At 59.0% G+C, this 24933-nt stretch overlaps 1 protein-coding gene across 13 annotated transcripts in view; it reads right to left on the bottom strand.

Annotated features, from left to right (window-relative positions):
- The window catches only part of CACNA1E (calcium voltage-gated channel subunit alpha1 E), a 385669-nt gene that overhangs the window by 49898 nt on the left and 310838 nt on the right, over window positions 1-24933 (bottom strand). For 10 of the 13 annotated variants that reach the window (XR_016218780.1, XM_089311234.1, XM_089311233.1 and 7 more), the window contains 12 exon segments: window positions 17075-17190; window positions 14000-14053; window positions 13227-13316; window positions 11521-11730; window positions 10571-10683; window positions 9439-9551; window positions 9063-9194; window positions 8584-8656; window positions 7048-7165; window positions 5622-5689; window positions 4635-4732; window positions 100-156 (listed from right to left, as the gene is read on the bottom strand). Coding sequence is in view for 12 of the 13 variants with exons in the window: in XM_089311234.1 (XP_089167360.1) it covers window positions 100-156; window positions 4635-4732; window positions 5622-5689; window positions 7048-7165; window positions 8584-8656; window positions 9063-9194; window positions 9439-9551; window positions 10571-10683; window positions 11521-11730; window positions 13227-13316; window positions 14000-14053; window positions 17075-17190 (1242 nt within the window). In the remaining variant the exon portion in view is untranslated. 13 annotated transcript variants of the gene reach the window in all.

Raw genomic sequence — 24933 nt, 5'->3', positions numbered from 1 at the left:
TGCATGCCCGGTGCCACGGGTCCACAGCAAGGGCAGAGACACGCGGTCCCCACGCCCACACATAGCCACTCACAGACACGCAAACCGGCGCACACATACAGGTGGCTGCTGCGCGGCTCCCACATCGACATGTGGTGTCTTCTCCTCCTGTCTCTTCTGGGGGAGAGAAAGCACAGTTCAGTGCCCCACACTTGGAGCCGTGCGCCCACGGCCACCAGCAGACCGGAGGGAGGCCGAAGTGTCCGCACATCCTTGGCTCTGGCTCACCCCACAGATCCCAGCCTCGGACCTCCCCATGGGGGGCTCTGGTCCTCACTGTGTGCACGCACAGACACTGTCTTCCACACATTCACGTGGGGCAGGGGCCACCCCGTCTCTCACATGGCTCACAGCCAAGGCTGAACAGGCACGGGACACCAACACCCCACAGAGGCCCCTTTGCAAATCCGTCCACTGTGAGCAACTGGGCCCCGCCCACTGGTCCCCAGGCAGCACCACGTATCCACGTACTGGAACACGGGGCAGGCGGCAAGGCGATGAGCCCTGGCCTGAGGGGCCGCCATCAAGTCCTCTGGGATGTGACGATGCCCTGTGCTTATGCACACAGTGGCCTGGCCACAAGCCTGGAGTGCTCAGCTGGGCAGAGCACAGCTGTGGCTCTCTTAGACTTGCACAGAGAACAATCTGTCACACACACAGCATCCTTTCAAACACACAGTATAGGGCCAGCAGGGGAGAGAGGAGCAGGTGTGGGTGGCCCTGTGACGGCAGACAGGACACTGGTACGGTAAGTGTGTCCACACAGGGTCAAGGCGTGGAGGAGGGCACCTCAGAGATGCTACTTCCTTCCAGCAACACCGAGGCCACCCATGAAGACCACGCCCACCTCACACCATCCACATGGGGCGGGACCATTACTTCTTAAACAGCTGCAGAACTGCCTGATACCAGGTGGGTAGAGGGGCTGAGGCAGCCAGCCTGAGCTGCCCCGTGGTGCTGCAGAGGCAGAGTGTGTGTGTGTGGCAGTGCGGGCACACACTGACACAGAAATCCCTGGAGATGCCCACGAGCACCCTGACCAAGCACTCCTCAGTACTGGCAGCCTGGGACGCCATGCGGCATGGAGGGGCAGAGTGCCAGGAGGCACAGGTAGGGCGTGGAGACAGCCACGGATGCCCTCACAGGCAGCACGGCTCCATGTAGGAAAAGCCTGGCACTGCCTGCCTGTTTGCAATTCTCCAATATTCAGATACAGCCTCGGAAGCACCTGCGCTGAGTGTGAGAGGAAGGATTCACCCGCTCACTCTCACACACATACACACACTTTCACTTACACCCACTCTCACACACATGCACACTCACACACACACTCTCACACACGCACTCTCACACACACACTCATATAACTCACACACATACACATTTACACACGCAACACTCACACACACTTTTACTCATACACACGCACTCACAACACTCACACACATTTACTCACATACATACACACACATACACACTCACACATTTTCACTCACACACATACACTCACACACACTGACATACACATATTCACTCATACACACTTTCACACACTCTCATTCTCACACACAACTCACACTCTATCAGTCACATTCTCACACACATATACACTCACACTCTCACTCACCCATTCTCTCACACACTTTCACTCATACACACTCTCACCCACTCTCTCACACACATTCTCACACACACTCTCATGCACTCACACAACACTCACACACACACACACACCCTTTCCTTTGACTCTCGACACACATGCCAAGATGCAAACTTACACCCACACCTAAAACTCCACGCCTCCGACTGTGACCAGGACGCTGCCATCACGCACATGGCCTACAGCAGGATGAGGCAGGCGGGCAGGCAGTGGTTTTCCCACGTCAGAGACAGAGAGACACACTCTGGGATGCCGAGTGCTTCGCTTCAGGATCACACAACGATGCTGCTGAGCACCCCTATGTCCCACAGCAGCCATGTGCAGGCCCAGAACCAGCAGCCTCATAGGTACAGCCCAGAGCCGCTCACGTCGCAACACCCTCACATTCCATGTGCACAAATGAGCCCTGGCTAAGGGCTGCCCAGGGTGTGCACAGAGCCTGCTCCCTGTCACTGCCCTGACATGCTCTCTGCACGGTCCCACCACCTGGGTAGGTCAGTACATTTTGCTCAGGGACACACATACCCAGAGCACCTCAGTACAACCATGGAAGAAAACGGCTGACTTATCAGGGGCCACAGTGTCTCCTATCCATATGTCTGGATATGTGTGTGGCTGTGGAGAACCAGATCATGACAGGTGAGGTAGAGATAGCATGCAATAGAGAGGACCACGCCATGACACACAGGGTAGAGACACAGCATGTATGAGGACCACACCATGACAGACGGGGTAGACACAGCATGTAGGAGAGGACTACACCATGACAGATGGGGTAGAGACACAGCATGTAGGAGAGGACTACACCATGACAGATGGGGTAGACACAGCATGTATGAGAGGACCACACCATGACAGATGGGGTAGACACAGCATGTATGAGGACCACACCATGACAGATGGGGTAGACACAGCATGTATGAGAGGACCACACCATGACAGATGGGGTAGACACAGCATGTATGAGAGGACCACACCATGACAGATGGGGTAGAGACACAGCATGTAGGAGAGGACTACACCATGACAGATGGGGTAGAGACACAGCATGTAGGAGAGGACTACACCATGACAGATGGGGTAGACACAGCATGTATGAGAGGACTACACCATGACAGATGGGGTAGACACAGCATGTATGAGGACCACACCATGACAGATGGGGTAGACACAGCATGTATGAGGACCACACCATGACAGATGGGGTAGACACAGCATGTATGAGAGGACTACACCATGACAGATGGGGTAGACACAGCATGTATGAGGACCACACCATGACAGATGGGGTAGACACAGCATGTATGAGAGGACCACACCATGACAGATGGGGTAGACACAGCATGTATGAGAGGACCACACCATGACAGATGGGGTAGACACAGCATGTATGAGAGGACCACACCATGATAGACAGTGTAGACACAGCTTGTATGAGAGGACCACATGCTTACATTTCCCTGCAGTCCTCAATGGATCAGGGAATCTTTCCCTCACGAAAGAGCAACCCAGAAGCCTGGCCCTCACTTTGTGGACAGGGAGGTCGAAGTGATGGGCATGTGGGGATTAGCCCCTGGGGACCTTGGTTTCTGAGAGGCACAGTGGCTGTGGTCAGAACCTTGCCTTTGGGAGGGTGACAAGGCAGAGTTCCTCCAGCCCCAGCCTTGGTACCGGGTGATAAATGGCACCAGGGAGGGTCCAGTTCCCAGTCTCAGATGTCCTTAGATATCCCAGGTCCTCTCACCTGCAGCACCTAAAGCAATGGGAATCCTGGGGGTCTGGGGTCCTTCGCAGCCCCTCTCCAATGCCCCCATGCAGAGGCCAGGCCCCTGCAGGGTTCAGCCCAACACCCTAGTTCCGTGGTCAGCCACAGAACTCCCTGCTCACACTCTCACTGACCACCTGGCCAGGAAATTTGCTCTTTGAAGGTCACCAGCAGCTTCCTTTAGCTGAACCCAAGGATCCCTTTTCTGTCCTCCTTGCAGGTGGGCTTTCAGGAGCAGGGGCACCCTGCCCAGCCCGGCTCCCCACTGGCTTCCTGTGCAGGCTCCAGGACATCAGGCGTCCAGTCCTCCTCCTGCCAGCCCTTGAAGAACAGTCCCACTCCGCCTGGGCCAGGGCCATCTCACCCATGCTGACACTGCAACACTATCTAAATACAAATGACGCCCCCCAATCTTTATTTCAGTCCTGGTTCCTAAGCTGCAGGCTCAAGTAACCCAGAGCTGTTCAGCATCAGATGCCTAAGAAAGGCCTTAACGTGGTTTTGCTGGTCCCCAGGGTACAGGAGCACCACCTGTACCAACCCAGCCATCAGTCCTCAAAGCAGCAACACCTTGGTTTCTGCTTCTCCGTCTACCCTTACCCCCGCCATATTTAACCTACTGGCAAGGCCCAGTGGCTCTCCCTCCAAAATACCATAGGTTGAGGTGGCTCTTGCTCATCTAACTCACAGCTCCCACCAAGAGCCACCCTCTGCCCCCAGAGTCCACAGCCCAGGGTCCCTATCTCAGGTGGGCTTGTCCCCCTTCCCCTGCCCTGTGAGAGCCAGTGCCTCCACCTGTGGCTCCACCACCTATACCAGTCTTCTCTGTGGTCCTCACCATTGCCGGTCAGACACACTGGACCTGGCTGGGACCCACTTCCTTCGAAGTGGCCCAAGACCACTGCCTTCTGTGTGGCCATGGCTTCTGCAGGGAACCCCGTGGGTTTTCCTGAGGTCTTCCCTCATTCTCACAGCCTGGGGGCCCTGTCCCACGGGCTGCACAGCCCTTCCGTCATCTGGTCTCGTCGCTGTCATCTCTTCCTCCCTGCCATAAAGTGAAGGCTGCAGGGGTGGACCCTGTTTGGCAGCTCTGGCCTCAGGGGCTGACTTCCTGCAATCGAGCTCTGTGGGCAGCGCGCCCAGGGCGCAGAGAAGGGGTCCCCGACTCACTCGATGGAGGGCACGTTGGGTGCAGACATTGGGCTGACCTCCTTGGCCTTCTGCAGGGCATGCTTCTGGTTGAAGGCCTCCTCTTCCTCCTGCTCATCCTAGACAGAAAGCAGAGGCACCTTTGCCAGGGAGCCTCCAGAGGAGCTCTGGAGACCAGGTGTGGGGAGCACAGGACAAGGTCAGGCTGGCTCGGGGACACCTGAGGTCCAGCCGTCCCCAGCCCAGCACAGCCAGGACTCCGGGGCAAGGAGCTCAGGAGCGAGGTCGGCTTCGCCTCGGCCAAGGGAGCTGCAGGTGCAGGGAACTCAGAAGCACACACAGCTTCCCACACGCTGCTGCCCCCACGTTGCTCCACCCCACGCTCCCAGCTCCTGTGAGGACCCCAGGCATCCACACGCCAACGAGGCAGGGCCTGGTCCACGCTGCAGCAGGCAGCAAACCAGACCCAGGGGCCAGGCAGGAATGCTCCCTACCAGACCATTCCAATAAGGAGAGCAGCCCCTCGGGCAGCCCACACCACCTGCACCCCGTGGGCACCCCATGCTCTATACATCTCCCGGCTCTTCTTCCATGAGCAAAGCTTCTCCCCAGGGAGAGGAATCCAGGGAAGGGGGGAGGGGCTCCCTGAGAAGCGGGCGGCTTGGTGGACACCTCCCAGGGTGACCGTGGCCACTAAACGCCCCGGCCCTGCTCACACCCACGCTGTAGCAGCTCAGCCACACGACCAAAGCGGCAAAACCACAGGCCACAGTAGCAGAGATGCTTAAAACCTCCTCTCCAACATACAGCTCAGCAAGGACCCGGCAGCCTCCAGTCACCCATGAGAGACACGGGCGGGGGTGATGCTCACCAAACTCAGTAAAGGGAGCTAACTAGGCCTCCTACATGGAAGTGTGGCTTTCCAGCTCCCAGAACCTCCCAGAAGGAACCTTCCTGGAGTCCTGAGTAGATGCCACAGAGAACCAGACCCCCAGAGCGCAGGCTTACCTTGGTCAGCTCCTGGGCATTGGCCAGATTGTCCACGGCGATGGCCAAGAACACATTCAACAGTGTGTCTGCGGCAGAGTTAAGGCCAGGCAGGCAGAGTGAGGATCTTCGTGGGCTAAGGGGCACCTGCACAGCTCCCCTGCCTGGGCCACCAGCAAGAGCAGAGATAGCCTGCAGTCACTCTCGCTCCCACAAGGATTACAGGAGGTAAGGGCTCCTCGCACCTCCTGTCTTCTCCCCTTCCGACACCACACCCTGTCTTTGCAGGACAAACCAGTGGCGGCTAGAGGTGGCGAGCAGGTCTTCAACCAGCTCTAGCCTCGAGACCCTGGACAGCAAGACACAGGTGGGGGCTCCCCTTCTACACCAATGCATCACACTATTCCATGGAACAGGTGTTCCACGGCCATCACTGGCATTCGCTCCCAGTCGTGAGAGGTGACGTACTGCTCACTGCTCTGCTAGGCTCTGGGGGCACCACATCCCACTAACAAAGTGCCACAAAACAGACATCATGTTACACGCATCCACCTCCTCTGTGCTCTGACCCCCGAGCTCCCGGCTTCCCAGCTGTGTCAGATCAGTGTGCTGTGGAGCACAGAGCTGGCTCCTGCAGACGTCCTGGGCACTGTGGGACACGCTGGGCTCTTTCTGGACCTGTGGAAGAGCTCCTGGGTTTCTCGTGTCCAGTTTACAGTCTGCTCAGACCCCAGAAGTACCCCAGGTCACGTCACGTGGTCCTCTTGTTCTGCTAATCCCACTTCAAGACAAGGCCACACCCCACAGCTACCTGACAGCTGTCTAGAAGCGTGGTCTACAAGGGGGGTTCAGATAAACAATGCCACTCCATGGTCACAGGAACAGAGTGGGCACCACTGTCTTCCTCCCACACATGAAAAACAGAAGCTCTCCCAAGGCCACACAGAGGGTAGAGTTGCTGGAACTCCAACCAAAACCTTCCTGGTGCCGACCCTCTGGCCTGCCAGCATCTGGGGTTAGACACGATCCCCAGCCTCCCTTCACAAGTGAGCAGCTGCGTGGCTTCACCAGCGTGCTCCATCCCTGTCTCACAAGGTGGGGATTACATGAGACAGTGCTTGCTGTGCAGGGGGTGCAAGGACGTAGGCATGGCACCCATGCAGCAGGCCCCGGCCACGGTAGCTCTGCCCAACGCTGAGCTGTCGGAGTCCTTACTGTGTGGCAGCCTCTATCCCATGTGAGCCCATGACCACTGCTGTCCCTCGTCCCAGCTCACTCTAACAGTCCCAGGGTCCTCAGCCCTGCACACCGCAGATGTGTATGCTCGCCTCCGTTGGTGCACAGGTTTCATAGGATGAGAGCCCCAAGTCTCTGCCCACTCAAGTGCCCCCTCTAAAGCGGGCCCAGGAAGGCAACAGGCTAAGCAGGGGCACCTCGCAAAGGATACAGTTTCCAAACAAGGTGAGCACAATGAAGTAGACAGCTGACCACATGCCCGAGCTGACCCCGCCCTGGGAGCGGATCCCGTTGTACATGACCTCATTCCAGTCCTCACCGGTTAGGATCTGCAGACAACAGCAAGGTCAGAGCCCAGAGACAGGCTGGGCCACAGCACATTTGGGTCTGGGTCTTTCCCATCTGACCCCTGCGTGGGTGTCCTGCCAGGCAGCAGAAAAGCCATCCCATGTAGAATCCTGAACCTCCCCTGATGCGGAGGAGGATTTCGGGCTTTGGAAACAGGAGGAGACCACCCAAAATCAAGGTTCTGGGGCGGGCACTTGGTGCAGCAAGGGGTTCGGACGCCGTGAGGGGTACCGCAGTCCACACAGGAGTGCCTGGGTTCAGCACTGGCTGCATTCTCACTCCAGCTTCCTGTGCATGTGCACCCTGGCGTAGGGACTCGGGTCCCTACCACCCACGTAGGACGTCTGGATTGAATTCAAGGCTCCTGGCTTCGGCCTGGCCCAGGCCTGGCCCTTGTGGGCACTTGGGGGGGTGACCCGATGGATGGCAGCGCTCTCTCTGTCATCTCAACCTCCCTGTGTAAGTGCTCCCTCCAAGTGACTGAGTGAGTGAGTGGATGAATGAATGGACACATACAAAATGAAATACTTTCAGAAGGGAAGTCCCACTCTCCAGCCCACAGAGTCCCTCCCAGCTGCAGCTTTGCTGGGCTCTGTGGGAGACACACAGACCAGGCGGCCTGGCCCCATCTGACGGTGCCGAGAGCAACACTGAGAGTCCCAGGGCAGCACCCAAGGGAAGAGCCCTGGGACTCCTGGCTCCACCCCGATTCCGGCTCCTTGTGTTCCTCTCTGTTTCTGAGATACTACAGATTTTGTTTCCCTGGTGACTAAAAAGTCCGGCTTCCTACACACCTGATTCAAGGACTCATGAGTCAGAAGGAGCCGCAGAGTCCAGAAGCTGCCACAGGATCCTGGATCAGTGCGGCAGACTCACAGGTGCAGGAGGCCCCAGCCACAGGGCCCTGGGTGCAGGTCGAGGCCCCCAGCCACAGGACCCCAGGTGTAGGAGGACAAGGAGGCCCCAGCCACAGGACCCCGGGTGCAGGAGGACAAGGAGGCCCCAGCCACAGGACCCCGGGCGTAGGAGGACAAGGAGGCCCCAGCCACAGGACCCCGGGCTCAGGAGGACAAGGAGGCCCCAGCCACAGGACCTTGGGCGTAGGGGGGACAAGGAAGCCCCAGCCACAGGACCCCGGGTGCAGGAGGACAAGGAGGCCCCAGTCACAGGACTCCAAGTGCAGGTCGAGGCCCCCAGCCACAGGACCCCGGGCGTAGGAGGACAAGGAAGCCCCAGCCACAGGACCCCGGGCGTAGGAGGACAAGCAGGCCCCCAGCCACAGGACCCCGGGTGCAGGTTGAGGCCCTCAGCCACAGGACCCTGGGTCTGTGGCATTACCCACTAGCAAGGACAAGGACCATGGCCTGGGAGAAGCCTGGAGAGGAAGGCGTCCTTGTACCTGGAACACTGTCATGATGGCGGCAGGGAAGGTGTCGAAATTGGCCGAGGGCGTCCCATCATTGAAGTTAAACCTGGAGATTCAGAGAGAGGGGCGCATGAATTTCAGGGGAAATGAGTTCCCTTCTAAGAACACCGCTCTCCACACTTCTTCCTCCCTCCCATCGCTTCTTCCCTACAGTTTCTCCACTCCACGTGACGTCGACAGCTGTGTCAATGACTGCTGATGACCTATGAACTGGAGGGCAGGCCTCAACAGGGGCTGGCTGATGGCAGGGTTCAGGGCTCCACACCACATACCTCAGGGATGGCTGCAGAGCTAGGTCCCAGGGGCAGGCGTGTGGCACAGAGTGGGAGGGGTCAGAGCAGAGACGCTCGCTCCACACAAGCACTGGGTCGTCAGTGCAGAGCAGATGGCCACACGGCCATCAGGGGAACAGGTGCTGAGCCTCTCCTGGGTTAGCGGGTGCTGGTACTCACCTGCCTCCAAACAGCTGCATGCCAAGGAGAGCAAAGACCACGATGAAGAGGAAGAGGAGGAAGAGCAGGCTGATGATGGACTTCATGGAGCTCATCAGGGAGACGACCAGATTCCGCAGGGAGGCCCAGTACCTGTGGGACCCAGACCACGTGACAGCCATGGACACTGGACACCAAACACCCCTAGTGCAGCTCAGCCTCTGTCTGGCAACAGCTATGGAAGCGGGGGCCGCACTCTTGGCTCCCCTTGGGGTCTGGGTGGCACCTGCCAGCGCAGTTGTTTTCTGGCTTGATAAAGGGTGCGGGATATGTGTGTGGGGGGGGGCAGGAATATAGTGAGGCTGGGAGCGCTCCGATCTCAAGCTGCATCACTTACTTGGTTATTTTAAATATTCTCAGAAGCCGCAGGGCTCTCAAGACGCTGATTCCAAAAGATGTGCCAGGCCTGAAGATCGCCCAGACCACTTCGAAGATGCTGCCCACTGTAACCTAGGAGACAAGGCCTCTGGTGGTGAGAAGCCAGGAGAGCCTGGCCTTCCGCACAGTCAGCAGGGTGGAATCAGCCAGCGCTTTCTCCAGCCAGGGAAACTCCAGGCCCTGCCAGGGCCCCCCTATGCCCTGCTCCCCTTCTCCTCACCCACGCTCTGAAGTGGGAACTGGTCAGAAGTGTGGCACCAGCGTGGCCTCTGCACAGGTCTGCTGTGCACCCACAGGCATCCAAGCAACGGGGAGTGGGGGGGTGGGAAGGAGCCCAGTCTGTGTGCTAACACTGAGACCCCAGACAGGACCCACAACCCCCATCGCACCAGCATTCAGGGTGCAGGGATGTTCCGGTTCCGTGACATTGCCTATCAAGGAGGTCCCGCTGCTCAATGGGTCAGTTTGATGGTTTGAGTTCACTGCTGTAGGAAGAAGCAGTTTCTAATCCACTTGTCAGCTTCCTTGCTGTCTACCGAGTGTGCTAGGAGAAAGCCCATCCTATGCTCAGGGCCACAGGCTGCAGGTGAGGAGGTGGTGGGAAGCTCAAATCTTTAGCACAGAACCGGAGTTTTGGCAGAAGATGTGGGCAGGGAACCCCAAGCTCTGTGGTCCAGCTCTGCCACCAGCTGAGCATGTGAGTGTCTGAGCCAGGCCCTGAGACACAGATACGGGGGATTCTTGAAGGCAGAGAGCAGACAGCAGCAACACAGGGCGTGAACTGCTGGACGGGGTCCTGGACACAAGGCGTGTCCAGGTCCTTCTTCCAATGTTATCAGGAGCAAAAGCACAAGCAAACCTCTCGTATAGAAGCACCTCCAGAGTCAACGTGTGTCCCTGGGACGGTGTGCGGCTCGCCACTCACTAGGGTGGCTTTATAGGAGCGTCGGGCACACAGGCTGCCCTTTCCCAACAGCACCAACAAAGGCTGTGGTCGTGGCGAGCGTTTGCTCCCTTCCAAGCACCCATCAGCTCGTCTCACCTCTCCCTCTGCTCCATGTCGAGCCAGGAGCAGGTTTCTAGGGACTTACCCCGAAGTCGAAGCAATTGAAGGAGGAGTGGAAGTAGAGGCGTGGGCCCATGCCGTACATCTTCAGGGACATCTCCAGGAGGAACAGGCCCAGGAACAGGAACTCTGCGTAGTCTGCAGGGTCACAGGGAGAAGCATTTGGTCCACAGAGGGAGCTCCACTCCATGTCTGGTCAGTAGCAGGCCAGCCTAACCATGTCCGGGACACCACACCCTCTGGCCCAGGGTAAATTCCAGTATTCTGGACAGATCAGCTTTAACTTCCTTCCACAGGGAGATGGCAAGTGGTCCCCAGAAGCATAGGAAAGGACTTCCCTGAGCCTTCTGGGGAAGAGCTGACCACTCACCCCAGCACAGGGAAAGACAGTCTCCTGGCCCACACCAGGTCTAGTGGCCGTGGCTGACCTACACTTTCCTTCTGGTCTCTGAGATACTCACTGCCCTAAGAACTTTCTCCCCAGGACCTCGGTGACTAAAACTCCACATACTGTTGACCTCCGTAAGACATGAGTTCAGGGCCAACGCTCTGCAGCCATACCCTGCAGTGCCGTCATCCAACATGGGTGCTGGTCAGCGTTCCAGCTCTACACTGCCCATCCAACTCCCTGCTTATGGCCTGAGAAAGCAGCAGAAGATGCCCCAAGTCCCTGGGCCCCTGCACCCATGTGGGAGACCTGGAAGAAGCTCCTGGCTCCTGGCTCCAGCCTGGCCCAGCCCCAACTGTTGCGGCCATTTAGGTAGTGAACAACCAGCAGACAGAAGATCTCTCTCTCTGCCTTTCAAATCAATATATAAATCTTTGCAAAAAGAGAAATGAGGTAAAGACCAGACAGGACCCAAATGCACCAGCAGCGGCCTGTGCACCTGACTCCACAGTGACAGCTGGGAGCAGCTACGCAGATAACTCGGGTGAGCTCCCCCCACTCACACCAGTCACATGCCATTCACTTACAGAGGAGGTGGGTGAGCCACTGGGGCTGGTTGTGGTGGACGATGGCCACGCAGGCTGTGTTGAGAGCCACGAGGCTCAGTACGATCCAGTAAAACACCTGGGACTTGACTGCATGGCGCACGGAGATGCGCAGGAGCCGTTCCTTGTGCCGGAAATAGGAGGCCCCGTCCACCTTGGCGCTCTTGATGCTGGCTCGGGCGAGAGGAGTGCCTGAGAGGGAGAGGGGGAGGAAGAAGGGCTGCAAAGCCCGGGATTCCCCTACCCTCCCAGGGCACTCGGGCAAGGTGGACCTGGGACCCTGGGCTCTGTGCCAGGCAGTCTCCCTGGTTTCCTGTCTGCACACTGTTGGTCCTAGGAGACTGAAACCCAGACAGGTCACCAGGCAAACACCCAGGACCAGAGCCCACAGGGTGTGTCCACCAGCAGCAGAAGGGGTCCTTCCCCCCTTCCTGCAATGAGCCCCAGGCCCTGGCTTCTGCCACAGCTTTGACACCTTGACCACTAGCAGCCCAGAGCAGCAATGAGCTCTGTGAGACTCTTCTGCTCTCAGGATGGAGCGGGACCCCGCGCTTGCCCTCTGCCATCAGCCAGAGTCCCCAGGAGAACCGGGGATTGGACACCATCACATTAAAGGGCCACCAAGGGGATGAGCTTAAATCTCACATGACAGAAGCAGGCGGGGCTACTGTGGCTCCGTGATTACTGCATGTCGCACAGTGGGACACTCAGCGACAGAACTCAGTACCTCTGAACGATAGTCCAAAGGGGTTCTTGTGGTCACTCTGGGAAGGGGAGGCCACCTCTGCCAGTGCAGCAAGCGTCAGTCAGGTCCAGAAACCTGGCCAGTTCTCAGCCCTGCACCCCTGTAGGGGATGGCACCAGTTCTCAGCCCCGGACCCCTGTAGGGGTGGGCACCAGTTCTCAGCCCTGGGTCCCTGTAGGGGTGGGCACCAGTTCTCAGCCCTGGGTCCCTGTAGGGGAGGGTACCCGTTCTCAGCCCGAGGCCCCTGTAGGGGAGGGCACCAGTTCTCAGCCCCGGGCCCCTGTAGGGGTGGGCACCAGTTCTCAGCCCCGGGCCCCTGTAGGGGATGGCACCAGTTCTCAGCCCTGTACCCCTGTAGGGGTGGGCACCAGTTCTCAGCCCTGGGCCCCTGTAGGGGTGGGCACCAGTTCTCAGCCCTGGGTCCCTGTAGGGGAGGGTACCCGTTCTCAGCCCCGGGCCCCTGTAGGGGAGGGCACCAGTTCTCAGCCCCGGGCCCCTGTAGGGGTGGGCACCAGTTCTCAGCCCCGGGCCCCTGTAGGGGTGGGCACCAGTTCTCAGCCCCGGGCCCCTGTAGGGGTGGGCACCAGTTCTCAGCCCCGGGCCCCTGTAGGGGAGGGTACCAGTTCTCAGCCCCGGGCCCCTGTAGGGGAGGGTACCAGTTCTCAGCCCCGGGCCCCTGTAGGGGAGGGCACCAGTTCTCAGCCCCGGGCCCCTGTAGGGGAGGGCACCAGTTCTCAGCCCTGGGCCCCTGTAGGGGTTGGCAGCAATCCCTGGCGCATGCACCCACATGGATGAGATTCCCACACCACTCCCCAGTTTTATCCTTAAGCTCTGGACTCTTTGGAGTCTTTTCCTCCTGTGGGGCTTCTATCCTGGGAAGAATCTTCCTCTCCTGGAAGGTTCAGGCAGTGAAATAAAAGGGGATCCCCCTGGACCCACTCACCCACAGAAGAAATGTCGACACAGTGCTCGTCACTGGAGTCACGGGTCATGGCCTCCGTGCGGCTCCGCTTGATGGTTGCCCTGCGGAGCACTGGGCCAGGGAGGGAGGCCTGGTGAGACACAGCCTGGGCAGATCTCCCCATGCACCTGTGCGGGTCTCCCCATGAATCCCACGTGGCTCCACAGCCCACAGATTGCTCTGCACAGCACGGTGCACACTTGGGCAAGAGGCTCACGCAAGGCCCCATGATAGCCCACACTGGAGCTGGGTGCTGGACATCGATTACATCTGCAGAACCATGAGTGCACAGCCGTCTAGCACCTGCTGAGCCACAGGCTGGGGTCCTCCCGAGAGGAGGCTCTGCAACTGTCTGGCCTGGCTTTTCACAAGACAATGCCCACACCTTAAGCAGGAGTGGAAGTCTTTTTTCTACCAATGGCCATTTAGATATTTATAACATCATCTGTGGGCCACACAGCACTATCAGCTTAGAAGTTGGCTTGCTACTGACTGACTGAATTTTGAGCCCCACCTGTGGCCACCGCGGCAGGGCCAGGCCACACGGTTCTGTGGGCCTCCACCAGCCCCAGACGGTCGGTCCCCCCTCCCCATGTGCTGCAGGGTCCCTCGTCCTCACTCCATGAGGCATTAACTCTGAACCCCTTTGAAGTACAGGGCTTCCATCCCAGAGAGACTTGCGTCTTAGATCCCAGGGTGCCCAACGCTTCTCTCTCTGTGTGTGGAGATGAGCGGGGCGGGGGGCACTTCCTCACCTTCCAAGGCTGACGTCCCCGAGTTTTTGTTTTCCTCAGCAAGCATGACTTCCTCTAGATGAAAACGAATGCTTCAGTTAATTGCCTGTAAATACCAAATGATTCTGCAAAGTGAAGAATCTCCCAGGGCAGCTCTGGCGCCAAGGCAGAGTGGAGGGCTCCCAGGCTGTGGCAGGCCCGCGGGAGGCAGGAAGGAGCAGGGCACAGGAGGTCCCCAGGGCTGACATCCTCCCTGAGGACAGGAGAACTTTCCGGTGGAGTCCCCATCCTGTCTTTCCTGACCTGGCAGCGGGGCGGGGGGGGGGGGGGAGGACATCTGCTGTTTCTCTTGCCTGGGCCCCTGGGTCCTGCCCCTATTTAGAAGGCAACCAGACTGCACCTTGAGAGGGGCAGGGGGATGCCTGAGAGTCCTCGGAGGGGAGCCGTCCTGTGTCCACCTCTGCCATGGCTGGACAGAGCCCGCGTGCCAGAAGCCTGCGCCCCAGGCCTTGTCCCTGTGGTAGGACACAAAGCCCGACTGTGGTTCTGGCCCAGGAGGCGACTCCTGAGGGAGGTGGCCCTGAGAGCTCTGAGCAGGGCTGGCCTGGGTTGGTGAACACCAGGAACCAGGAGGGGCTCCAGGGCAGCTCTGCCTCTCCCCTAGTCCTGCCCGAGTTGAATCCTCTCTCACAAACCCGTCACTGTGAGGGAAGCTCTTCCCGAGAGCTGCGAGTCATCCTAGCAAAGCATGCAACCTTGGCGGTGGAGGTGGGGACTCCAGGAACCCCTGAGTTTGGCGCTGGCCAGGCAGAAACGCGGGCCTCCCAGGAAGCCCACGCCAGCTGGGTCTGAAGCAGAGGCTGTCTCGTGGGACTGCTGTCCCAAGGGTTTTGGGGTCTGAGTTGAACTGGCTCACCAGCCCCAGGGCTCCCTGCTCCTGGCCTCCCGCAGTAGCTGTGGACCCCACAGTGGCCTCACCTAGATGTGTTAGGACACACCTCAGTGGCTGCCTTCCCAGGCCCTCACACCACAGCCTCCAAGCCCAGGCTGGGGCTCCCGAGTGCCCGCCTGGGAGGGTGCAGTCCCCAGTCAGGGAGCTGGAGGGCTCCCAGCTGTCCCTTAAGAGCCCATTGTGGGGTCAGCCTGTAGCAGATTCACTGAACGATGTCTCGATTTAAGCCCTGAGAAGAGGAGAGGCAGGAGGAGAGGACCAAGCCCTCAGCAGGATTCCACCTGCACAGCAAGCCAGGAGGTAGGGGCACCCTGAGGGCTGCTGCCCCACGCCACAGTTTCAGCTTTCTGGGTTAAGCACATTCTCCGGCTAAATGCTGAGGTAGCCGGCAAATGTTCCAGTGAATGTTTTTAAGTCACAGTACAGCACTATTGCTTTGGAGGACGTCCGTTTACAAGCAGGTGCTTGGTAAAACCCCTCACTGACCTCAGCCAGGGGTCCCCCTTGCTGGGCAGTGTGTGAGCTCCAGATGGCAGAGCAGAGGCCCTGGCAGGTGGTGGGTGCAGCTGAGGATCTCTGGGCAGCGCTCACGGCCCCTGCGTGGGCTAAAGCCACCCCTCCCCGGCGTCCCTTGCCAAGTTCGCGTTTGCACTCGAGTCTTTCCAGGAAGTGAAACCCACGTGTCTCTGACTCACTCACACCCCACCCGTGGAAGGAAGGGCTCGGAAGACGGCAGGCTGCAATGCGTCTTTTTTCTTAGAAGGACCTGGGAACGGGCCGTGCCAAGTGCAAGAAAGGAACCCTCATGATTTCACAAAAGCAGAACCTCGCAGGCTGTGACCCTGCATGGGGTCCAGGGTCCTCGCCCTGCTGCCAGCTCCCTCCATGGCCTGTCAGATGGCTCCTCTGCCCAGGGAGCCGGGGGTAGCTGGGAGCGCCAGCTGCTTGCCTGGCCTGAGGCAGAGCTGCTCCTCCCGTGAGGTGGAGGGGTTCACACTCACCTCACCCCTGCACCAACCTCGCAGAAGGAAGAGGCCATCCCAGATAGGTGTCTGTGTGGCTTCCACTCACGGCATGAGCAGTGGTGCAGGACAGGGCTCTGGTGGCTGAGCGCCCAGCCCCACCCGTTTCCCTGTGTGCCCTCAGGTCTGCCCTGTGCTGTACGCGGGGAACGTGGAAGGGGCTGGCACACGCGGCACTCTGCGTTAGAAAGACCACGGCAGCCCCAGAGGAAGCCGTCTGGGAGCATCTCTCCCCTGGCACACACAGGGTCACTGCACTCACGGGCCGGGTGCTGCAGTCAGGGCTGACCCCCACGTCTCAGCGAGGTGGGCACTCACAGCCGGCGAGACAAGTCCTGGAGTGAGCACAGCTGAGCCCCATGGCAGCCTGGGAGCGGGAAGTTGTTTTCACCATCAGCTCTTCCTGGGGGCTGCAGCAGCCTCGCCACTCACCTCGTCCTCTCACCACCTACTTTCAAGGCCGCAGCCAAGGACCCTTTAAACCTTAAGTCAGAGCCGCGTGCCCTCGGCCCTCAGTGAAGTGCTAGGCTCGTCGCACGGCCCAGCAGCCTCTCCCCTGCGCTGGCTGCCCTCCCACCTCATGTCCTCTTGTGCCCGTGTGCCCCTCCCTGCCCTCCTGGAGTAACGCAGGCCACGCCTCACAGGGACTTTGCCAGGGCCCACGCTCTCCTCTTAGGTGTCCACACCAATGGGCCTCCCTGACCCCCCTCTGACACCACAGCGTGAGCAACCCCATTGCTTCCCTGCACCTACCACCTTCCTGCGAGCTCCCCGTTCACTGCTCTGGTCACTGCTGCCTCGCACGAGGCTGGGGAGGGGGCTCTGTGGGCACATCACTGCCAAGAGCCCAGGACGGGGCCCGCGCCCAGCAGCAGAGTGATGCTTGCCGCTGTGGACTACTGGGAGGGCACTGTCACCTGTCCAGCTTCACTCAGGCCGCCCGCCGGCCTCACCCACTTTGCATCTCCAAGCCCACGTGCCTAGGACTGGGTCACTTGACTGGTCAGACCTGCCTGCCTCGGGGGAGGCGCCTGGTGCAGTGACAGGCCCAGAGGGGACCCAGGGCTCCTCTGTTCCGGCCAGGCTGTCCGTGGGGAAGCATCCGGGCACCGCCAGCCTCACCTGCTTTGTCTATCCAGGCCCGGTAGCCGTTCAGCTCGCGCTCGATCTGCTGCTGACGCCGCAGCTTCATGAAGGCTCTGCGGTTCTCCACTCGCTCTCTCTCTTTGGCAAACTCCCTGCAGAAGGAAAGGGAAGATTCGCAGGGTTTGGACACAGCCAGGCCCCTGCCATGCCCCGTGTTGACGCAGCCTCATGCAGGAAGCCCTCCCAGATCAGCCGCCTTCCACATAGGCCGACACCCCTGCTTGCCCTATTTCGAAAGACATCTGCGTTGTGGCAAATCAGGTTTTCAGATGCCCCATTCCGTCTCATCGCCCGGAGGGCTCAGCTACCCGGCTCGTGTGGGGAAACGACCTGACCCTTGCACAGCTTGTGCTGGTGTGGGGCCAAGGCTTCACACTCACACTCACCCCTCCTCAGGGCCATCCTGTGAAGGAAGTGCTGGTAAAACTCCTACTTCCCAGGAGCAGAAATGGGGCTTACAGAAGCAAGTAACCCCATGGACAGGAGACAGCAAGACAAGACAAGGCCCAGGAAGAAGGCAGAGTCCACGGCCAGGCCACTCAGTCAAAGAGAAGAAACTCTTTTTTTTTTTTTTAATTTTGAAAGGTAGAGTTAGAGAGAGGGAGAGAGGGAGAGAGGGAGAGAGGGAGGGAGGGAGGGAGGAAGGGAGAGAAGATAGGGAGGGAGGGAGGGAGATAGGGAGAGAAGATAGGGAGGGAGGGAGGGAGGAAGGGAGGGAAGGAGAGAAAAAAAAGATATTTTCCGTCCACTGGTTCACTCCCCAGTGGCCGCAACTGTAGGGGCTGGGCCAATACAAAGCCAGGAGCCTGGAGGTTCTTCTGGGTCTCCCATGTGGGTGCAGGGGCCTATGCACTTGGACCATCTTCTACTGCTTTCCCAGGTGCATTAGCAGAGAGCTGGATTGGAAGTGGAGCAACCAGGTGTTGAACTGGCGCCCATATGGGATGCCGGCACTGTAGGCAGCAGCTTTACCCACTACTCCACAGCACTGACCCCAAGAAAGAATTTTTTAAAAGATTTATTTATTTGAAAGTCAGAGTTAGAGAGAGAGAGAGAGAGAGAGAGAGAGAGAGAGAGAGAGACTGATATCATCCTTCCGCTGGTTCACTCCCCAAATGGCTGCAATGCCTGGAGCTGGGTCAATCTAATGACAGGAACAGGGGCTTCTTTCAGGCCCCTCACATGGGTGCAGGGGCCCAAGCACTTGGGCCATCTTCTGCTTTTTCCCCAGGCCATTAGCAGGAAGCTGGATCAGAAGTGGAGCAGCCAGAACTTGAACCAGAGCCGATATGGGATGCTGGTGCTGCGGGTGGTGGCTTTACCTGCTATGCCACAGCGCTAGCCCCAAGGAGGAAGATTAAAGCCAGAGAGGAGGGGTCTCCTGCCCAGTGTCCATCCCACACAGCCCCGCAGCCCAGTGTTCTCTGACTGCCCTAGAGGCTGCTCCACATGTGCAAGGTGCACCTGTCGGTAACCACCTCAGCCCCAGGGTGGGGGCGTCCAGCTGTCCAGGCTGCACCTCAACAGCTCCTCCCACCTTGACGCACAGCAACATCTGCAGTGCCTCATCTGGTCCCTCTGCTGGATGGAGCTGGCACCCTTGGCACAGCCACCCCTTCCAACGAATACAGGCAGGCTGGGGACGGGGGCTGAGACCCCAGGGAGGACCTGGGGAAGTCAGAATGAGGCTCAGAGGGACAGAATCCAAGGCCGGGGAGGCATCCTGCCCTCATCTTATCTCCTGGGCCAGCCTGGAGCCACCCAAGGTCTCAGCCTTGGCTGCTGCTCCACATCCCTCCTGTCCACTCTCCTCGCTCTCACTCCGAGTCCCCCTGGACGGCTGCAGGACTGCCTCCAAGCCACGCAGCTCGCGGCCACAGACGCTACCTTCGCAGCGTCATTGGGTCTACCACTTCCAACGGCAAGCAGTCATATGACCAGCCAGGGGCCCTCATGCATTTGGCTGACTTGATCTTCAGCCATTCTGAGAAGGCAGAACATCCTCAACTTAAAAGTTAGCAATCTGATCCAACCTGATCACGTTTAAGTAAGAAACAGCAAAACAGAATGCAGGTTCCTCGTGCCCCACACACCCCGCAGCCCAGCGGCCCTCGATGTGCTACCCCTCCTTTACTTATTCACACGGATGGGTTCCAGGAACCCAGGAGGCTTCGCAAGGATGTGCAACCCGGAACCGAGGCAGGCGGTCCTCGGCAGTGTCCCGGTGAGCACCTTCACCTGCGCCTCGGTTCCCCAGCCACCAAAGGGCACCCAGAGGGAGTGAGCTGGCTCCCAGTGCCCAAGGTCACACGGCCAAGTACTAAGGGGGTCTCAGCTCTCAGGTCACCCACGTCCACCTTCTTTCAACCCTCTCACCCCTCCCAGTTGACTGAAGGACCCACCCCTGACACAGTCATCTGCCACTCAGTCCCGCACAGCTTCCTCTATACCCCTCCCCAGGCCTTGCCTGCACCCCCACAGCCTGTGCCTGCCTGCCTGAGAATGCAGGAGCTGCCCATAGCCCACACTGCTGCTCTGCCTGGTCTCCAGGGACCAACCCCTTGCACCCACCTCCTCAGGGGTCCCTTAGAGGCAGGCCTCACCGTGGTCAGGGTGCCCAGAGCTGTCTCTCCTAGGGGTTTTCCTGAATGCACTGTGTCTCACTCCTTCCCCTCTCAGGCCTGGCAAACAGCACGTATGTTCAGTATCTGATTTACAGAAACACCAGGGCTCAGGCTGGGCACCAACAGCTCTGCCCTGGTCCCAGAGCTTGAGGGTAGACTGTGCATGTGTTGTCCCAAGGGCCCTGGAGAACTCGTGGCAACTGCTGAGCACTGCACCCATGTCCTGCGCGGTCAAGTTCTGACACAATCCCTGCGGAATCAGTGCATTAAGGAATATGGGTGTGATCTCCGCTGACCCCACATTGACCATACCGCTGGACTTCTGGTGGGTCAGGCCAACACGCCCCAGTCCGAGTTTTCCATTTGTTTGGATGTCCCTGAGGCTGGGTCTCTCCAGGAGGTGTGTCCACACGCCTCTGCCTCCCATCTGGCCCATGGCTGGGACCTGCAGCAAACCTGGCTGGGTCTTACAAAACAAGGCCCCTTGGCTAAGGCACTGTACTGCGGGGAGGGGGCTCTCCAAGGCAGCTGTACCCTGCAGGGGAGCAGCTCCGTGTGGGGCCTCCGCTCAGCAGGTGGCCTTTTCCATCTCACTCTGCTTTTCCCTGGGCACCTGGTCTTTTACCACTGAGCTCTCTTGCTGCCTGTGGCCACCTCCTGCCTCCCCAGCGAGTCTGAGAGCAGAGCCTGCACAAGGTCGTGTCCCAACAGAGATCTTACAAGTGCAGCCTCGCCTTGCAGTCTGCAGAGTGTAAAAATACGATACTTAGAATAGCGAATGTTCACACAGCACATTTTAAAGACGCTCCTTTACAGATCACTTTCATGTTAATTATTCCATCGCATTTGCAGATCACTGGGAGACTTAGAGACTGAGCTACCCAGGTCCCCCGCCAGCAAGACCCAGGACTCGGGCTCCATCCTCTGACAGCCTGCAAGGTTTCATTTAACATCTGCAGAAGGGGTTTCCTTTCAGCCCCAGACTGAGGAAAACAGTTCTTGTTTTCAAGTCGCTTGTCATGAGAGGGCAGCTGAAGCCCACTGCTGTGCGCAGGCTAACAGAGACCAGAGGACAGCACAGTGTCAGTCACGCCAGAGACTGCATGGCTACCACGTGGTCACAGCCCAGCACACCCCAGAGAGGCCCCAAGCAACCACTCAGCTCCACGGCACACCCCAAACAGCAGGCACACGGTACTCATGCGGCCTCTGGCCACACCTGGGGAGGCGTGCGCGTTTCTTCCAGTGGTCCCCTCTCCTCTGGGGCTCCCAGGTACTGATGCTTTCACAGAGGCCAGGCATCTGGCTTCCACCTTCCCAGGTCAACCAGACAACTGAGGGCACCCGCAAAAGGTAGCCGTGGGTGTCCAGACATGAACCCTGGACAGGGGACTGTGGCATGAGCAGACGGATGCTCCTACCCCGGGACCCTTGGCAGTCACCTGGTCTGCAGGTAGGGAGGAGCCAGGTTAAGCGTGGTGGGGCCTCTGTCGCTGCCACCACACGTGTGAGAACGGGGCCCCAAGCTTAGCTGTGTGTGGCCAGCGCCCATCCCCTCCCTCCTGGGTAGTGGGTCCACACTTGTGACTGCTTTGTTCCCGTCAGCTTACACGAGAGGCACAGTTCGTGAGCATCAGCTTCGGTGCAGCAGAGGACGGAATCAGACCAGGAAGCCCCAAAGCGTCACCACGTGTGCCTGGGGCGTGTGTGTGTGGGGGTGCTGTTCAATCAAGTCATGCTTAAGTGAATATTGAAGTTAATTTGTATCTGTGACTTCACAGACATGTTCTGGAGCCATGGCGCAAGTATTTCACGAGTGCCGATCTCCATGTTTGTAAATTATATCCACATTAGGGTGACGACAGAAGACACATCTAGGGGTCATCACGCTGGGAAAGACTTCTGGGGCTTGGAGGTGATGTTCACTGCAGCCCACGTGAACCTCTGGGTTTACCATCTCAGAAGCACTGCGCCTGGACGAGGGGCTCCATTTATCTGGTGACGATGGCGTTTCAGCAGGCAGTTCTGTCGTGGCAAGACACCCCGGGTGAGAGGAGGTATTGTCTGGCTCCATCCTGGGCCCAGGCTCAGTCACCAGCAAACTGAACTGTGAGCACTGTGTGGTGATGCGGTCCCTGCCGTCATGGCAACCACAGTGGGCACAGCCCAAAGCACGGCGGGCCTGCATGACTCAGAGAGTTGTTTATCCACACTGCAGGCACACACGCTCCCAGGCTCCCTCCCACTGCAGAGAGCACACGTGGACGGTGCCAAGCACACAAGCTGCCACAAGGAGTCCACGCTGTCAGAGGGCAGGGCCACTCCCATGGAACCACACCCTTGGAAGATCTTTGCTTCAGGAACATGGAACCCGGGTAAGACTCTGTTCTGAAACTACCAGAAACTGAGGGAGTCAGACTGGCAGCTGAGTGCTGGTGGCGCTTTAACTTCTGTCCCTTTGGAAAACGGGCTGGAAGCAGGGTCAGACTTCTTGGTATTCGTGTGGCCTGGGCGCTGAGGGGGAGCACCTCAGCAGGTGCCAGGTCCAGAGTCACACACGCCCACCCCTCGTCTGCTCTGGACAGGACTATAGAAATCAAGGCCAGAACAGACCCAGCGCTGACCCCAACTCTGAGGCATGCCAGGGCATCTCACCACACACCAGAGACCCAAAGCGGCTATGGCAAAAGACGGCCCTGCACGGGTGCTGCACCACACCTCCCCCGGCCCACACGCAGGGCAATGAGAGAAGGCCAGAGGGGCAGGTGGGTTAGGCCTGACGGAGCCTGTCCTAGCCCTGCCTTGTCCATGGGAGGAAACTACGCTGTAGCATCCGCCCCTGCCCCCAGCCCCCAGTCTACACTGCATGGTGGCTGACTCCGAGCATCCCTTCAATCCCCAAGCCTCAAAGCCCGTGCTGCCCACGTCCTCAAGACATTTCAGTCACAGGAACGCAGGCAGGCTCGTGGGCGTTGGGGAACCAACGGCCTCGCTCCTTCCTCTTCTCTGCGGTGAGGTGTCACTCAGCTGGCTGGGCAGCCCGCGCTTCGTGCGCCAGCAGCTCAGAAAGCTCCTCTCTCGCTTCTCAGCCTTGAGGTGGTTCATTCCACAGGGCTACAGCTGGGCAGGCCTGGGTGGCAACCCTAGCCCTTCATGGTTAGACGTGGGGTGAGTTCTTCACCTCGGTCTCAGCTTCTCAATGCCACCGCCATCGCAAACGTTGTCCTGGCATCAAACGACAGACAGAAACCACAAAGCATGGTGTCCAGTGCAGAGGGGCATCCACCGGCCTCCTAGTGCCTGGTGCTCCCGAGACTGTGCCCCACATGGGTGGTGACAAGGCCTTAACTGCCTGTATTCCTTCAGGTTGCTTTGTGCCCACTGCATGGTAGACCCAGCTTTGGACATAGGGACATGGAAGCCAAACCCTTTCCAGGTGAGCACAGGACACACATTGCAGACTGCAGAATGCTCAGGGAGCTGGAAGCAGAGAAGAGCCAGGGTAGCAGGTGGACTGGACACCAAGGGAAAGAGCCAGCAGTCCAGAGCGAGGAGGAGCCAGGCATGCTGTGGACACAGCTTCCTGGAGAGGCTTTTTGGGGGGCAGAAAGGACAAAGTCTGGCTACAGCATCCTGAGCAAACGGAAGGTGAGCAAAGAGGTCAGTGTGTGGCACAGTGGGAAGGGTGCAGGTGCAGGGCCAGGACACATGGGCTCTCGAGGCCCCTGGAGGTGTGACTTTCACCCTGGGAGCCTGGCAACCCCTGGAGGTCAATGGAAGAAGTTTCTAGAGTCTACAGCAGCCCTGCAGCCCCGCTGAAAGCAACGGGGGCTCAGGGTAGAGGCCGGGGGCCTTATAGGCCACGCTCAGATGGAGGAGAGGAGGCCTGAGCCCTCATGCTAGCAGAGGGGTGGCAGAGACAAGTGGGACTCCGAATGTACCAAGAGGGCTCAGAGGACGTGCAACACCCTGAGGTTTCAGCCCCCATAACTAACTCAATGAGCTGAGAGGCTGGGAAGAGCAGGACTTGGGGGTCATGGGTTCGGCTCAAAGTCCCCACACAGTTAGGCAAGAAGTTAGCAGCCCCAAAGCTGCCACCCCGGTCAGCCAGCCGGCCCTGGGCTTTCTGCCTGCTGCACACACTACAGACATTAATGATTCCTCAGGAAACCACAATCAAACAACGTTGTTACTGTTGCAAATAAACTTCAAAGCTAAACACAAGCTAAACAAATATCGCCCCTCAATGTTCTTGAACACAGGATGTGGCGCGATGAGGATTCCACTGCTCCTGTCTGCCAGCAGGAGGGTGGTGGAACAGCACCTGCTGCACACGCAGTGCCCTGACACTCATGGCACCTGCTGCACACGCCAGTGCCCTGACCCTCACAGGAGGGACCTGCTGCACACACCAGTGCCCTGACCCTCACAGGAAGGGACCTGCTGCACACGCCAGTGCCCTGACCCTCACAGGAAGGGACCTGCTGCACACGCCAGTGCCCTGACCCTCACAGGAGGGACCTGCTGCACACGCCAGTGCCCTGACCCTCACAGGAAGGACCTGCTGCACACGCCACTGCCCTGACCCTCACAGGAAGGGACCTGATGCACACGCCAGTGCCCTGACCCTCACAGGAAGGACCTGCTGCACACGCCAGTGCCCTGACCCTCACAGGAAGGACCTGATGCACATGCCAGTGCCCTGACCCTCACAGGAAGGACTTGCTGCACACGCCAGTGCCCTGACCCTCATAGGAAGGGACCTGATGCACACGCCACTGCCCTGACCCTCACAGGAAGGACCTGCTGCACACGCCAGTGCCCTGACCCTCACAACACCTGCTGCACACGCCAGTGCCCCGACCCTCACAGGAAGGGACCTGCTGCACACGCCAGTGCCCCGACCCTCACAGGAAGAGACCTGCTGTACACTCCAGTGCCCCGACCCTCACAGGAAGAGACCTGCTGCACACGTCACTGCCCTGACCCTCACGGCACCTGCTGCACATGCCAGTGCCCCAACCCTCAATGCACCTGCTGCACACACCAGTGCCCTGACCCTCACAGGAAGGACCTGGAGGATACACCTTGTCTCCACCTTGCAGGTGGAAGAGTGAAGGCCTGAAGACTTTGAAGAACAGAGTCACATATCCCTGTCCTGTGAACAGTGGACACAACTGGGCAGGAATCAGGCTCACACACAGCTTCCTT

Source organism: Oryctolagus cuniculus, chromosome 13 (genome assembly GCF_051225735.1).
Source record: "Oryctolagus cuniculus isolate XC-2025 breed Fujian yellow rabbit chromosome 13, ASM5122573v1, whole genome shotgun sequence".
NCBI lineage: Eukaryota > Metazoa > Chordata > Mammalia > Lagomorpha > Leporidae > Oryctolagus > Oryctolagus cuniculus.
This window is presented reverse-complemented; position numbering and strand designations above follow the sequence as displayed.